General features: G+C 45.9%; 2 protein-coding genes across 4 annotated transcripts in view; one reads left to right on the forward strand and one right to left on the reverse strand.

The window, feature by feature from the left end:
• The window catches only part of NEU2 (neuraminidase 2), a 39418-nt gene extending 28086 nt beyond the window's left edge, over positions 1–11332 (reverse strand). Inside the window, exons 1-2 of one of the 2 annotated variants that reach the window (XM_076341698.1) lie at positions 11233–11332; positions 7505–7639 (exon numbers count right to left, since the gene is read on the reverse strand). In XM_076341698.1, the coding sequence (XP_076197813.1) occupies positions 7505–7569 (65 nt within the window). In that variant the 5' untranslated portion in view covers positions 7570–7639; positions 11233–11332. Of the gene's footprint in view, positions 1–5178; positions 5337–7504; positions 7640–11232 lie in introns of those variants that run through there. The other variant, XM_076341697.1, reaches the window with a different exon arrangement.
• Positions 1–12369, forward strand: part of NGEF (neuronal guanine nucleotide exchange factor) — a 54205-nt gene that overhangs the window by 13313 nt on the left and 28523 nt on the right. For both annotated transcript variants that reach the window (XM_076341694.1, XM_076341696.1), the window contains one exon: positions 1262–1376. In XM_076341694.1, the coding sequence (XP_076197809.1) occupies positions 1262–1376 (115 nt within the window). The remainder of the gene's footprint in view (positions 1–1261; positions 1377–12369) is intronic.

Here is a 12369-nt window from a genome sequence, read left to right on the forward strand (position 1 = left end):
CTTTTATCTTGACTTCAAACCCATTTGAACAGCAGCTATCCAAGAGTCTGGCTCAAGCTCAAATGTTAACCTGTTCTCATTCTGCTTAGGGAATGACTGGAGGGGGAGGAGAGGGGAAGGGAAGAAGAAAGAAAGAAAGGGAAAAATGCAGGGGAAAATACAGAGTAGAATACAAAATGGGAAAAATAAAGAGTCAAGAAATGAGAAGAAAAATAATGTAAAAGAATGTAAATCCAGCAGAGAGAAAGGCTATTATATAGGCACCCTTTGCACCAGCCTAGCTTCGGCTTACAGCCTAGGAGCTGTAAAACATAATAGATGCTTTCCTTTAACTGGAAAAAGTTTGGTTTTTTAAGCAATCTCCTCTGACAGAAGGATAAAATGTTTAAGCTATTCAAAAGGCAAAGAGAGTAACTCAAACTAGCGTTTTATAAGCTGTTAGCACTGTTTTAGGAAGTTTTAAAAGGCTGGATTTCACCCTTTCCTTCTGAAAATCCATAGCATTGATTAAAAGGGTGCGTCAGAAACCGGCTTCAGTCAGAGCATTGACCTGCCTGTGCTGTCACCAGTTTGAAATGCAAACAGAATTATGACTTAGACCAAAATATTTCTAATAAAAAACAAGGCCATTTATCAACAGACCTCAAACAACAGGAGGTTTCATTTGAAAAGTGAGATGCATCCTCTCCTGCCAAGTACTGCAGTAGTAAGCCATGGACATAATACAACTTTGGCTCCCTGTGAAAGGATCAGAGGTTTATCTGAGGGAAATTGGAGACGCAATTAAAAGCAAAGCTCCTGTCTCACCCAAATCTAGCCTTGATTTATCCAGTAAACTGAACATCTACTGTGTGCCTGAAAGCAGAGCAGTAAAGAAGCCCTGACTTGGGAAACTGAATATTGGCATGCACAGGCACACACAGCTAAACCTTTTCTGCTTAAAGAATTGCACTGAAAATCACTAATGTTGGGATCCAGTTTGCAGTGGCGAGAGTGCTACCTAAGGACTGATATTGTATATCTACCTTCACCTTTTCTCAGTTGCATTTGCAGCTGTGACAAAGGCTGTGCAATCTGGCACTATGCAAGCTGATGACACTTCAATCTTGTTTGAAAATCCAAGCTAAAATATAGCCATCTTTGTGTCTGTGGTCTTCCTGTTGCCTTTGGTGTAAGCAAACCACTACCTACAGTAAAAGTAAAGAGGACCCTTAAGAAAATGACTGTTTTAACACCCTCTTGGCTTTCTCTTATGTCACAGGTTCACTCAAAAGCAATGAGCCTGTCAAAGAGCCTCTGAATGTTTTATCTCATAAGGGATCGCCATCTCCAGTAAACTCTGATAAGACAACGTTAGACGAACTATGGATTCAAAGGTAAGGAAGCGCACACGCAGGGAATTCACCGTGCCTCCGCTGAAGAATATAGGCAGAGTGGTGTCAGAGCAAGAATGCTTGTTTTGGGAAGGGCAGCTGGACTAAGCTATAGCTACTGATCCATGCCTTCTCACCCTGACTTGTAGTGCTGTTTTCAGTCTTAATGATATATAACATATAGTACTAGCACTGTAGTATGAAGGGTCTTATCAGTATGAGTTTGAAGAAGACAGTGAAGAAGGAGGAGGAGAACAAGAAGCCAGTGGGGAAAATTGAAAAAAGGGGAATGTAATGTAGGATCACCCAGTGGTGTAAGCAAAGCGGGCAGACTGCCTTAAGCAGCTTGTTGAGACAATGAGGAGAGCCTGTGGGCATTTCCTTATGGAACACCCCAACATAAGGGTGATCCTATTCTCGGCCTTCCCAGACGGCTCTCCTGAAGCCTGTTATACAACCCCATATGGACAACAGGATTTTATAGCTGAGGAAGTAGCTACAAAGATGTTTTCTATTGACTGACTTTCTGTTTGCTGTTTACTTTGAGGAACTAATAGGCAACAGAGGCTTTCAGTGAGGTAGCCCTTTTTGGCTTAAATCCCTCCATGACCTAGGTCCAGCAAAAAGCCCTGATCCCACAACCCATAAATTTACATACATCCCATAAATTTACCCTCACCCCTGCTCTCTTGCCACTGCAGCCAGGCAGAGAGAGGAGCAGTTACCTAGCCTTACATTTTCTAATATGTGAGTGAGGTATTCTCCCAAACTCCCTCTCCAGCTCCTCATCTCTTGTGTGTATAACTAAGAGATATTCCCTACTTGTACTGTAGAGGATCAAGCTGAAAGTGCTAAATACTTGCCCTCTAAAGGCACATGCATTATACTGCACTGTGTGGTTCTAATTACTGAGCCCAGCTGTGTTGGTGTAACGCATAGTACCTTTCCAGGCACCTTTCCTTATGGAGAGGACTCCAGTAAAAAAATTTTAGCCCAACTGTCAAATTGGATTTAAATAAATTAATTGCCCTGGCTAAAATTGATTGCCCTTTGGCATTAAACTGAGCATATGAAACTAGAGAGTTAGAGTCTTCTGCGTGTCAAACCCATCTGTCTTCCTCTCCTTGCGGCATAATCATCACTGTCAGTCTCTGACATCCTGATACCGCCACTTAGGCAGCTCTGAAACGTGCAAATTCTGATTCTCCCTGGAGCTGGAAACAATGAGGCTATGCTGGGAGTCAGTTTTATCAAAGATGCTGCTGTGCACAGAGCTTGACAGGTCAGTACAGGTTCTAAGTCATGTGTCTGCGAAAAGCAGGCAATGTTACTGAGTGGCATTGTCTCTGGCAACTAAGCAGAGAAATTTTTCAGAGAATGAGACTAGAATTCCAGCTCAAACTGAGCCCATGTACCCCTCTTCCCTTCTCCAAAAGATCAGCTGTAATTTATAAGAGAACCGCTAGAAATCTGCATTGTGAAAAGCCTGAAGGAGCCTAAGGATATTGCCATTATTTGCAGTAATCACTATTCTCCCCCTTCTATGGGGAAAAGAGGCCATTGTGTAGATAAGGCATCTAAAATATTATCACTGGTCTCAAGAAATGCATTTAATCTCTCCCCAAAAGAAGAAAACTGGTACCTGTCAGCTAAGAGTTCTTCTGAAAGCAGAAGCTAGCAGGTCTGCAGAAAGGACAGTATAGGCACCTCTGACCAGCACTGGGAAGGTCCGTGGGGTTCTCAGGAGTGAATCCCCACAGTCCTGAGGGCAGGTGGGGCATGAGTGCTGCATCTCTTCACATTCAGCAGCGTCCTACAGCAACTATATAAATGCTAGGGCTGGGCAGGCACAATCCCTTCTCCTTGCATGAAGATAACCAGCAGGTCTGACATGAATGTGTTCGTCACAGATAGTGATGTCACTTCACATATAGCCATGCTACATAATTTAGGACAAGAGGTAAACACAACCGGGGAATGTAATAAATGGCTCAGGAAAAGGAATAATTATCTGAATTGTACTCAGATGGGATGTATTCTTTAACACTCCGATTAAGGAAAAGCACCATAGGCTCCTTCAAAGCTACTGGTGACTTGAATCTATGTGTCATTCAAAGCTCTGAGAATAGTAGACTAGTTCATTGATCTCAGAACACTGATGTCTGAAAACAAGATGACCTCAGACATTATTGCTGGTGTTCCAAAATCTGCCATACACCCTCCATAAGATACTTAAGAGCATTTTTATGCCTAACTATTCTCAAATTATTTTTTTTCCCATGACCTTTCTCCTGTGCAATCACCAGCTCCCCCTAAGCACTCTAGAGTTCTCCACAAGATCATGTGCCTCCCTCCCAGCCTTCCACATCGGACAAAGATCCAAACCCCTTGCATGACGAGCTGCTTCGCGACAACTCATCTGACTTGCCCTGAACATTTCAGTGCTGAGCTTCTAGCACAACTTCTGTTTTTCAGAGTAACTAGAGCCAAAGACCTGGAAGGAACTGAACTCAACAAAAGCTGCTCTTCCCCACTGTGATCAGTCCTTCCAGCTTCAGAGTGGCAGCAGTTGTGCAGACTGAGATTATAGAAAGCCATCACAGAAAAACATCCACCCAGGGTGTCCATCCACAACTGGCAGCCTCAGCTGAAAGCAGCTCCCACAGAGACCAGCAAATTAGTCATTTCAAACCCTAGAAAGGAGATTCACTAATCAGTGTCTACCCTATATTACCAGCTAATAGGATGTTGACTTCTCTTCATTTCTAATACAATACAGATGTTTTAGCAGCATGAATGTATTATTTACCTACCATTTCCCACTGAGTCAGATTCCAAAAATGGTATGTCTGTATTATGGGCCACTAGATACAGTGGAAGAGAAACTCAGTGTGAAATTTCATGTTGCAAAGCTCACTGCGAGGTCATTGGTCTACCAGTGCAGAGCAAACTATTTCTTTAGGCTGGTTTTGAAACCTCCAATTCAGAGGAATGAGGACCATCTAAAAATCATTTGATTACGTTTGATCTAAGCTCAAAGAATGGAAGTACTACAACAGTGAATACAAATAGTCACCTTCAGCAGCAAGAGGGAATCTACCTTGTTTGAATTCATGCAAACACGTGTATTAGAAAGAAACACTACGCATGTAAAATAATGTAGCACTCTGAAGGATGCTTGTGTGAATTTGGGTTAGCATCCCATAGCACAGCACTATTTGTCCTGGGCGGTAGAGGGCACTGCTTTTATAGCCCGATTTAAGCATAAAAGCGGGGAAAGCCTCTAGAGGGACTGGGACCTGTGTTGGAAAAGGCCCTATACCATACTCGAGCAGTTTCTTTCAACTTATAAAATAAATTTCTTATAGTCAACTCTTCTCTATGCTGCCAATGGTGCTTCGATTTGCAAGTGGTGAAGTCAGGAATAGCTGGTGCAAACACATGTTGACCAAACCTTTGTATTTTGTCACACTACACCAATTTTTTATCTTTTAGAGATAGATAGATAGATAGATAGATAGATAGATAGATAGATAGATAGATACTTTTTTCCCATCCCTCTTTCTGTACAATCTGAATCTTGATTGAATTACAAGTTGAATCAGCTTCAACTTGTAATTCCCCACAAGATTTCCTCAGCCTACTGTTTCCCAGACACATTACTCCTATCTCTTCCCTCCTGCAGCTCATATCTCAGTATCCTGCCGTTCCCCAGGCTCTTCACCCCTTGGCTGCTCATACAATCTTAGTGTCCCACCCCTCCTCCTAGCTCCAGTGCTACGTTTTACAGCCTTTTCCAGCTCACCATTTCCTGAAGCACCCAGCTGTGGGTGAGTTCCTCTCTTCATAGCAGTTTCCTGGTCCAGAAGACGACCCCTTCCTCTCCATGCTTGAGTCTTGCTCCCTCTGTTTTTCAGTCAAGTAGTTTTCTCATTGTGCTGCCTGGACCCTGCACAAGGATCACTGAGGATACAGCAGAAATGGCCTTTATTCACACTGCCTAGAACTGGACCAGGCAGTTTTTACAGCTCCAATATCAGAAATGTTTCTCTCAGCCCTGAGCACGGCACACGTTCTCTCCACAGGCAGCAGCTCAGGGATTTTAGATGCTAAAATCTAAGTCTAAAGTTTGTGTGTTTTGCAGATAGTGGAAAAGGGCCTATAATTTCTATGGATTTTCATAAGTGTGTTAAAGACGAAGCCCTGGCAACCCCCAAATTTCAACTCATATTTCAATGGAAACCAAAGCTTCTCAAAGGATAGAACAACAGGTTTTCTGTTTTCCTTTAATAGGAATCCAACAATATTTTCCTAAGCCTAAGAAATTGTTAATTATTTTTAATATATAAAAAAACCCCTGTCTATGGCAGATAGTCAGTAAGTAAAAACGTAACCCTGATGATTATGAGCATCAAAAGGTTAGAAGTGCCTAAAGGTAAGGATCTCATAATAGGAAGTTCTGATCATTTTTAGTTATCAGAAAGGCTGCCAGCCCCAACAGATATAATTAAGGTATTTTCATAGAATCATAGAGGTTGGAAAAGACCTCTAAGATCATCGAGTCCAACCGTTGACCCAACACCACCATGTCCACTAAACCATGTCCCTAAGTGCCTCATCTACACATCTTTGAAATACCTCCAGGGATGGGGACTCCACCACTTCCCTGGGCAGCCTCTTCCAATGTTGAACCACTCTTTCAGTAAAGAAATTTTTCCTTACATCCAATCTAAACCTCCCCTGGCGCAACTTGAGGCCATTTCCTCTCGTCCTATCGCTTGTTCCTTGGGAGAAGAGACTGACACCCACCTCGCTACAACCTCCTTTCAGGTAGTTGTAGAGAGCGATGAGGTCTCCCCTCAGCCTCCTCTTCTCCAGGCTAAACAGTCCCAGTTCCCTCAGCCGCTCCTCATAAGACTTGTTCTCCAGACCCTTCACCAGCTTCGTTGCCCTTCTCTGGACACGCTTCAGCACCTCAACGTCCTTCTTGTAGTGAGGGGCCCAAAACTGAACACAGTATTCGAGGTGCGGCCTCACCAGTGCCGAGTACAGGGGCACAATCACTTCCCTACTCCTGCTGGCCACACTATTGCTGATGCAGGCCAGGATGCCATTGGCCTTCTTGGCCGCCTGGGCACACTGCCGGCTCATGTTCAGCCGGCTGTCAACCAGCACCCCCAGGTCTATTTCTGCCAGGCAGCTTTCCAGCCACTCTTCCCCAAGCCTGTAGCGCTGCATGGGGTTGTTGTGGCCGAAGTGCAGGACCCGGCACTTGGCCTTGTTGAACCTCATACAGCTGGCCTCGGCCCATCGATCCAGCCTGTCCAGGTCCCTCTGCAGAGCCTTCCTACCCTCGAGCAGATCAACACTCCCACCCAACTTGGTGTCGTCTGCAAACTTACTGAGGGTGCACTCAATCCCCTCATCCAGATCATTGATAAAGATATTAAACAAGACCAGCCCCAGTACTGAGCCCTGGGGAACACCGCTCGTGACCGGCCGCCAACTGGATGTAACTCCATTCACCACAACTCTCTGGGCCTGGCCGCCCAGCCAGTTTTTGACCCAGCGCAGAGTACACCTGTCTAAGCCGTGAGCTGCCAGCTTCTCTAGGAGAATGCTGTGGGAGACGGTGTCAGAGGCCTTGCTGAAGTCCAGGTAGACCACATCCACAGCCTTTCCCTCATGCACTAGGCAGGTCACCTGGTCATAGAAGGAGATCAGGTTGGTCAAGCAGGACCTGCCTTTCATGAATCCGTGCTGGCTGGGCCTGATCCCCTGGTTGTCCCGCTCATGACTTGTGAGCGCCCTCAAGATGAACCACTCCATTTTGATGAAAGCTTAAGGAGGTTCAGCAGAACAGGTGTGCTCTTGGCCTTTAGGATCTAAAAATATTAGGGATGAGGAGTTCCACTTATCTCCCACTAAAAAGTCGAAAACCAGGAATAAAAATTGCACAGACACACCCATTGTCAAAAACACCGCTAAAAACCACACATGAACAGAGAGAACCTGAATGAACCTGAAGTATAAAAATATCCTTGACTAAGGTATAACATTATTCAAATCTATTACTAACTTCACACTTCTCCACAAATTTGGTTAGCTCAGATTAAAACAGTGCTTCTTACCTCATCTTGTGGCCTTTCTTGGTGTGAAACTCCCACTCACTAGAAGGGTTTGGGGAAGTTTTCATGAATAAGATCTGCTGGACTGCCTCTTCTCTTTTTAGTTTCTGGAAGAGGAGGTCTAATTTCTAAAATCTGCTATAAGAGAACATTAAAAAAATGCATTTCAGTGTCATTTGAAAACAAGCTCTTTGCACAGCTTTATTCTAAGGATTGCTTTTGAGTTTAGATACACATAAGAAATCTTAATTCAAATGATTAATCATTTTTCAAAATTAATAGCGCCTGAAAATACAGGAAATTCCTCTCGCAAACATAACTTAAATGAGATAATTGTAATAAACTAATTATAAACTCACACCAATTATCACATTTTAAGTGCAACCATGGACCAGGTCAGCCAACATTTAAAATCTTTCCCAACAGCACTACAGGGAAGCTGGGAACAGTCTGCAACCACATGAACCCCTTTTTGCAGAACGTACGCAAGCTCAAACCCGCTCTCCTTTGCCCACGGGGAGCTGAACCATGGTTATGCTCCATGTCACCAGAGCATGGCCATCAAATGGTGGCCATGAGGATCATTTCCAGTGCCTGTGTGCTTGGGGGTCCTAAGAATTCCTGAGACAAAACTGGGCTTTGGTCTGTCAGGGCGTTGCATGACTTCTGTCACCAACCAGAGCACAGGGCATGCAGCACCACTTGTGCGGTGCTGGGGCAGGATTTTTAACTAGTTGCTTTAATGTATGACATTTTTTACACTGAGGGTGGTGAAACACTGGAACAGGTTGCCTAGAGAGGTGGTGGATGCCCCATCCCTGGAAACATTCAAGGTCAGGTTGGACGGGGCTCTGAGCAACCTGATCTAGTTGAAGATGTCCCTGCTCATTGCAGGGGGGTTGGACTAGATGACCTTTAGAGGTCCCTTCCAACCCAAACTATTCTATGATTCTATGATTCTATGTTGTTCTAGTAGTCAGGTTCTTTCTTTCCCCCTACAACTACACAGGGAGTTTTAGGATGAAATACAGGGATTTTGGTCAGAAAACTGATTTGTCATCATGAGATTTTACTGATTTTGATGATATGGGGGAAAGCTTTTTAGGCTCCAGATCAAACTCATTGTTGATACAGTGAGAGAGAAAAGAAAACCTCCTCCAAACTCCTACCCGGATGGTTAAGATTAGGTGGAGCGGGAACTTCTGCCTGAGCCCGCAGTTCCACAGCAGTGTAAAATAATCCAAGGTGGCACTGCCATGGTCCTGCCATCCATCTGCATGTCTGCCACATCCGCTGTGCTGGCACTCACACTGAACTCACCCTGTAGTGAGACAATCCAGACACACACAAAGCTAGTTCTACAAAAAAAATGAATCATTTTCCACCAGTTTAGCTGCCCAAACCTGCTCACCAAGAATGAGATGAGTGTGAGTGCTGGCATAAAAGGGGAGGTAGAAATCTGCCTCAGGGAGTCGAGTGAAAAGTGGAACTGAGCAGCTAGGTCAGCTTGAACTGCACACAAAGTCCTAACAATTGTGGAAGGAGGGAGGAAGAAAGAGGCAGCTATGCTGGAGCTATTCTACTTAGCAGAAATAGTCCAGTATTGACTGACCTAAAGTGGTATCTGGTGAATAAGGCATTCACCAGATTCAAGCACCTTTCTCAGTGACCAGAGAAAGCAGAACAGCTCCGGGAGGAGAGACTGATCTGCTCTGGAACAGGCAGTAACATGTGGGATGTGAGGGAATGACACAGCTGTGACTCCGACCTGGATCCCCCACACCCAGCATGAACATCCCAGCCACCAAACTGCTGTGAGAGAATCGCTTGTTTGCCTTCCTTCATTTTTCATTACAACCTTGGAAAGAACTCTGTTTTGTCCCTAAACAGAAAAGCAAGCTTTGGAAAACCTCAACAATTTTTGCAGGACAAAAATATCTCCTTCTTGCTATATATAATTTTTTACTGTGGTCCCAGAGTGCTGGGAACACTCAATCACCTCACTTGGGAGAAAAAGTATTTCTCAGGCACTTGTTCTGTTTATGGACGTTCTCCGTATGTCAACATGAAGTATGAGAATAAGACTGGAAAGGAAGAAAGAGTAATAGTTTTGAAAGACCAAATTACAATTAAAAAAGAAAAAAGTTCTAAAGGAAGGAAAAGGAGGCTATTAGTTACTGCTACATAGTAGAACAGGTCTCTGAGACACAAAAATACAAGCTGTGGCCTCCCATGGCCACAGGAGGCACTTCACCCTCATCTGGTGTTCTCACCTCTTCATAGCTTCCAACATTTTTATTATCTTTATTACTTTTAATTACATTTTTCAGGTTTTCAACTCAAACCAAAAGTGAATTATTTTGGAAAATTTGAAGGAAAAAGGAAGAGAGGCAGGATCAAATTACCAGACAGTTACGGGATCCTGAAAAGATGCTTTCTATTTTTGAATGCTTTTCATTCCATGACCCAGACGCTTTTTCTAAAAAGAAATTCCAGTTTGCAACGGATTTAACTCTTGGGAGTGAAGCAATGTGAGGGGTTAGAATCTGTTAAACTTTTAATGCATGCTTCTGAAAGATTTTTTTTTTTTAGTAGATACACCCAAAAGTTATATTTAGATATATAAATAGCAGTGTCAGTAAGAGCTTATGCACTGACTTCCCTTTGCATACTAGGGACAACTCCCCACTGCTCTTGGTCCTTCCCTTTAGAAAATAGTAAACAGCATCCCTGCTTTTCCAGAATTCAAGATAACGAAGAGGCTTAGTACAGTTAATGTCCTCCCTCCTCTTTTCTAAGAAAGAAGCTTTTTAGCATCCCACCCACTTACTAAAACCCTTGACAATATTCTTGCGCTGGCAGCAAGGCACCAAAATGTCAGTCATTAGCCAGAGCTTCAGATAGTCTCTGCCGCTTTATCCCTTCTACAAGGTTTTGGCTGCCCCCTCAGCTCACCTGTCTCCCCAGCCGCCCTAACCCCGGTGTTTCATGGCTGATAACCAACTTTCATACCATACTGACCACCTACTCCATGACAATCTGCCCCTGTACAGCCCTAGCTGTCAGGCTGTCCTCCTCCTCCTCTCTAAGTGCAAAACAGGCTCCAGCTCTCACCCTCACCCTAATTTTTCCTATCCGTTGCCTGGTCCTTCTGACCTCCCAGTCCGGGACCGGACCTGGACTGGACTGACAGTCTTCTCTGAGTCCTCAAATCCCTCCACCGACACTTCCAGCTGTTTTTCTCTCCCATTCTGCCTCTTAATGACTTAAGGACCGAGCTCTCCAGTGTGCCAGACTGAGATCTAGTTCACATAAGCTGATGTATAGTCATGTGCTGCCTGGAAGCTATCCTGATGTACCATTTAGCAAATACAATATAAAAATGATAAAAAGGAAACCATTTTACACATCCAGACCAACACCAATTGCATAAATTACGTTATCATGTACAGAAAACCCCAGTTATTTATGCAACAGGGAGAAAGCGAACGCAAGGAACAGCTGAGTGTTTTCTGACTGTTAACTCCTCAATTGCAATGTGGTGCAGATGACGTTTTTTTGCTGGGGGTTACTAACGGGTAGGGAAGAGCTGCACCCAACCTGTCCGCAAGCACTCAAACCGATCCGAGAGTGCAGCCGTACTCTGGAGCTCAAGAGGATTTATCCCTGAGGCGGAAAAACAATTACCTGAACGAAGACAGATATAGATCATTGAGTACTGAAATACTTACTGCCTAAATGAGACAATATATCCTTATGGAAGTAGCGATGCTAAGGAAAGGGAGACGGGGGAAATGACCGAGCGGGTGCAAAGCCCTGCCGGAAGAGGAGAGGAGGCTAGCGGTCAATCCTGTGGGGTAATCAGGGGTGCAGTTCCCGGCAGGAGGGATTAGGCTGAGTTTCCCAGTTACATTCCTCGTTTCAGGGTTTCATTCCCGGAGAAGAAATGCACCGTATGCACCAGATCTGGAAGCAGTTCAGGAGAGCCCCCCTCTCCCACCCCCTTTTCTCCCTCAAAGCCAGCGCCAGCCGCACATAGGCAGAGAGGTGCAGGGGATGGGGGGCAGCGCTATGCCCTGGGTTGGAGGGGGAAGACGTCAGTGCCAGGGCAGGACCCCCCTCCGGCTGTGGGGTGGCTGTGCATGGAGGAGAGGGGCTGGAGCCCGCGCTGGTGCATGGGGTGGGATGGGGTGTGTGGGTGCTTGCTGGGGGAGGGTGCCTTGCTGGGGAGGGAGGGAGGGGATGGAGAAGGGGCTTCCCTGCATCTGAGGAAGGAGCCTCTCTGCAGGAGAGCAGGGGGGATGGAGGTAGGGGTGCCTGTGAAGGTGGGGGGCCCCTGGGGCAGGGATTGCTGCCATCTGGGGGGGCCCTTGGGGAGGAGGGAGTCAGCCTCCTGGCGGAGGAGGGACCTGCGTTGGAGCGCTGGAGGGGAGCTGGGGGGCTGAGGAGGTCTCTGCGGGCAGGGGTGCTGGGCACGGGGTGGGGGGCTGCAGGGGATCCGGGACTCTGAGAGGGGAGTTGGGGGGGGGGAACGTGAGGGGTCTGTGGGTGCTCGGAAAGGATTTTGGAGGCCCTGAGAGGGTCTGCAGGGGGGACTCCGAGGGGCTGTAGGGGGACTCAGGGGTTGGGTAGGAGTTCTGAGGGCTGAGTTCGGAGGGCTCCGAAGGGGCTGCACGGGGCTCTGAGGGAGCAGGGTTGGGGAACTCTAACAGGCTTTGAGAGGTCTCGGGAGGGATTTAGGGAAGGCTGAGGGGGCTCTGCGGGGATTTGCCAGAGCTCTGTGGGGCCTCGGAGGAGATCTGGGAACACAGAGAGGGGCTGCGAGGTGCTAGGGGGCTCTGAGGGGCTTGTGGGAGCCCGAGGGGAGG

This window comes from Aptenodytes patagonicus, chromosome 6, assembly GCF_965638725.1.
Source record: "Aptenodytes patagonicus chromosome 6, bAptPat1.pri.cur, whole genome shotgun sequence".
Classification (NCBI taxonomy): Eukaryota; Metazoa; Chordata; class Aves; order Sphenisciformes; family Spheniscidae; genus Aptenodytes; species Aptenodytes patagonicus.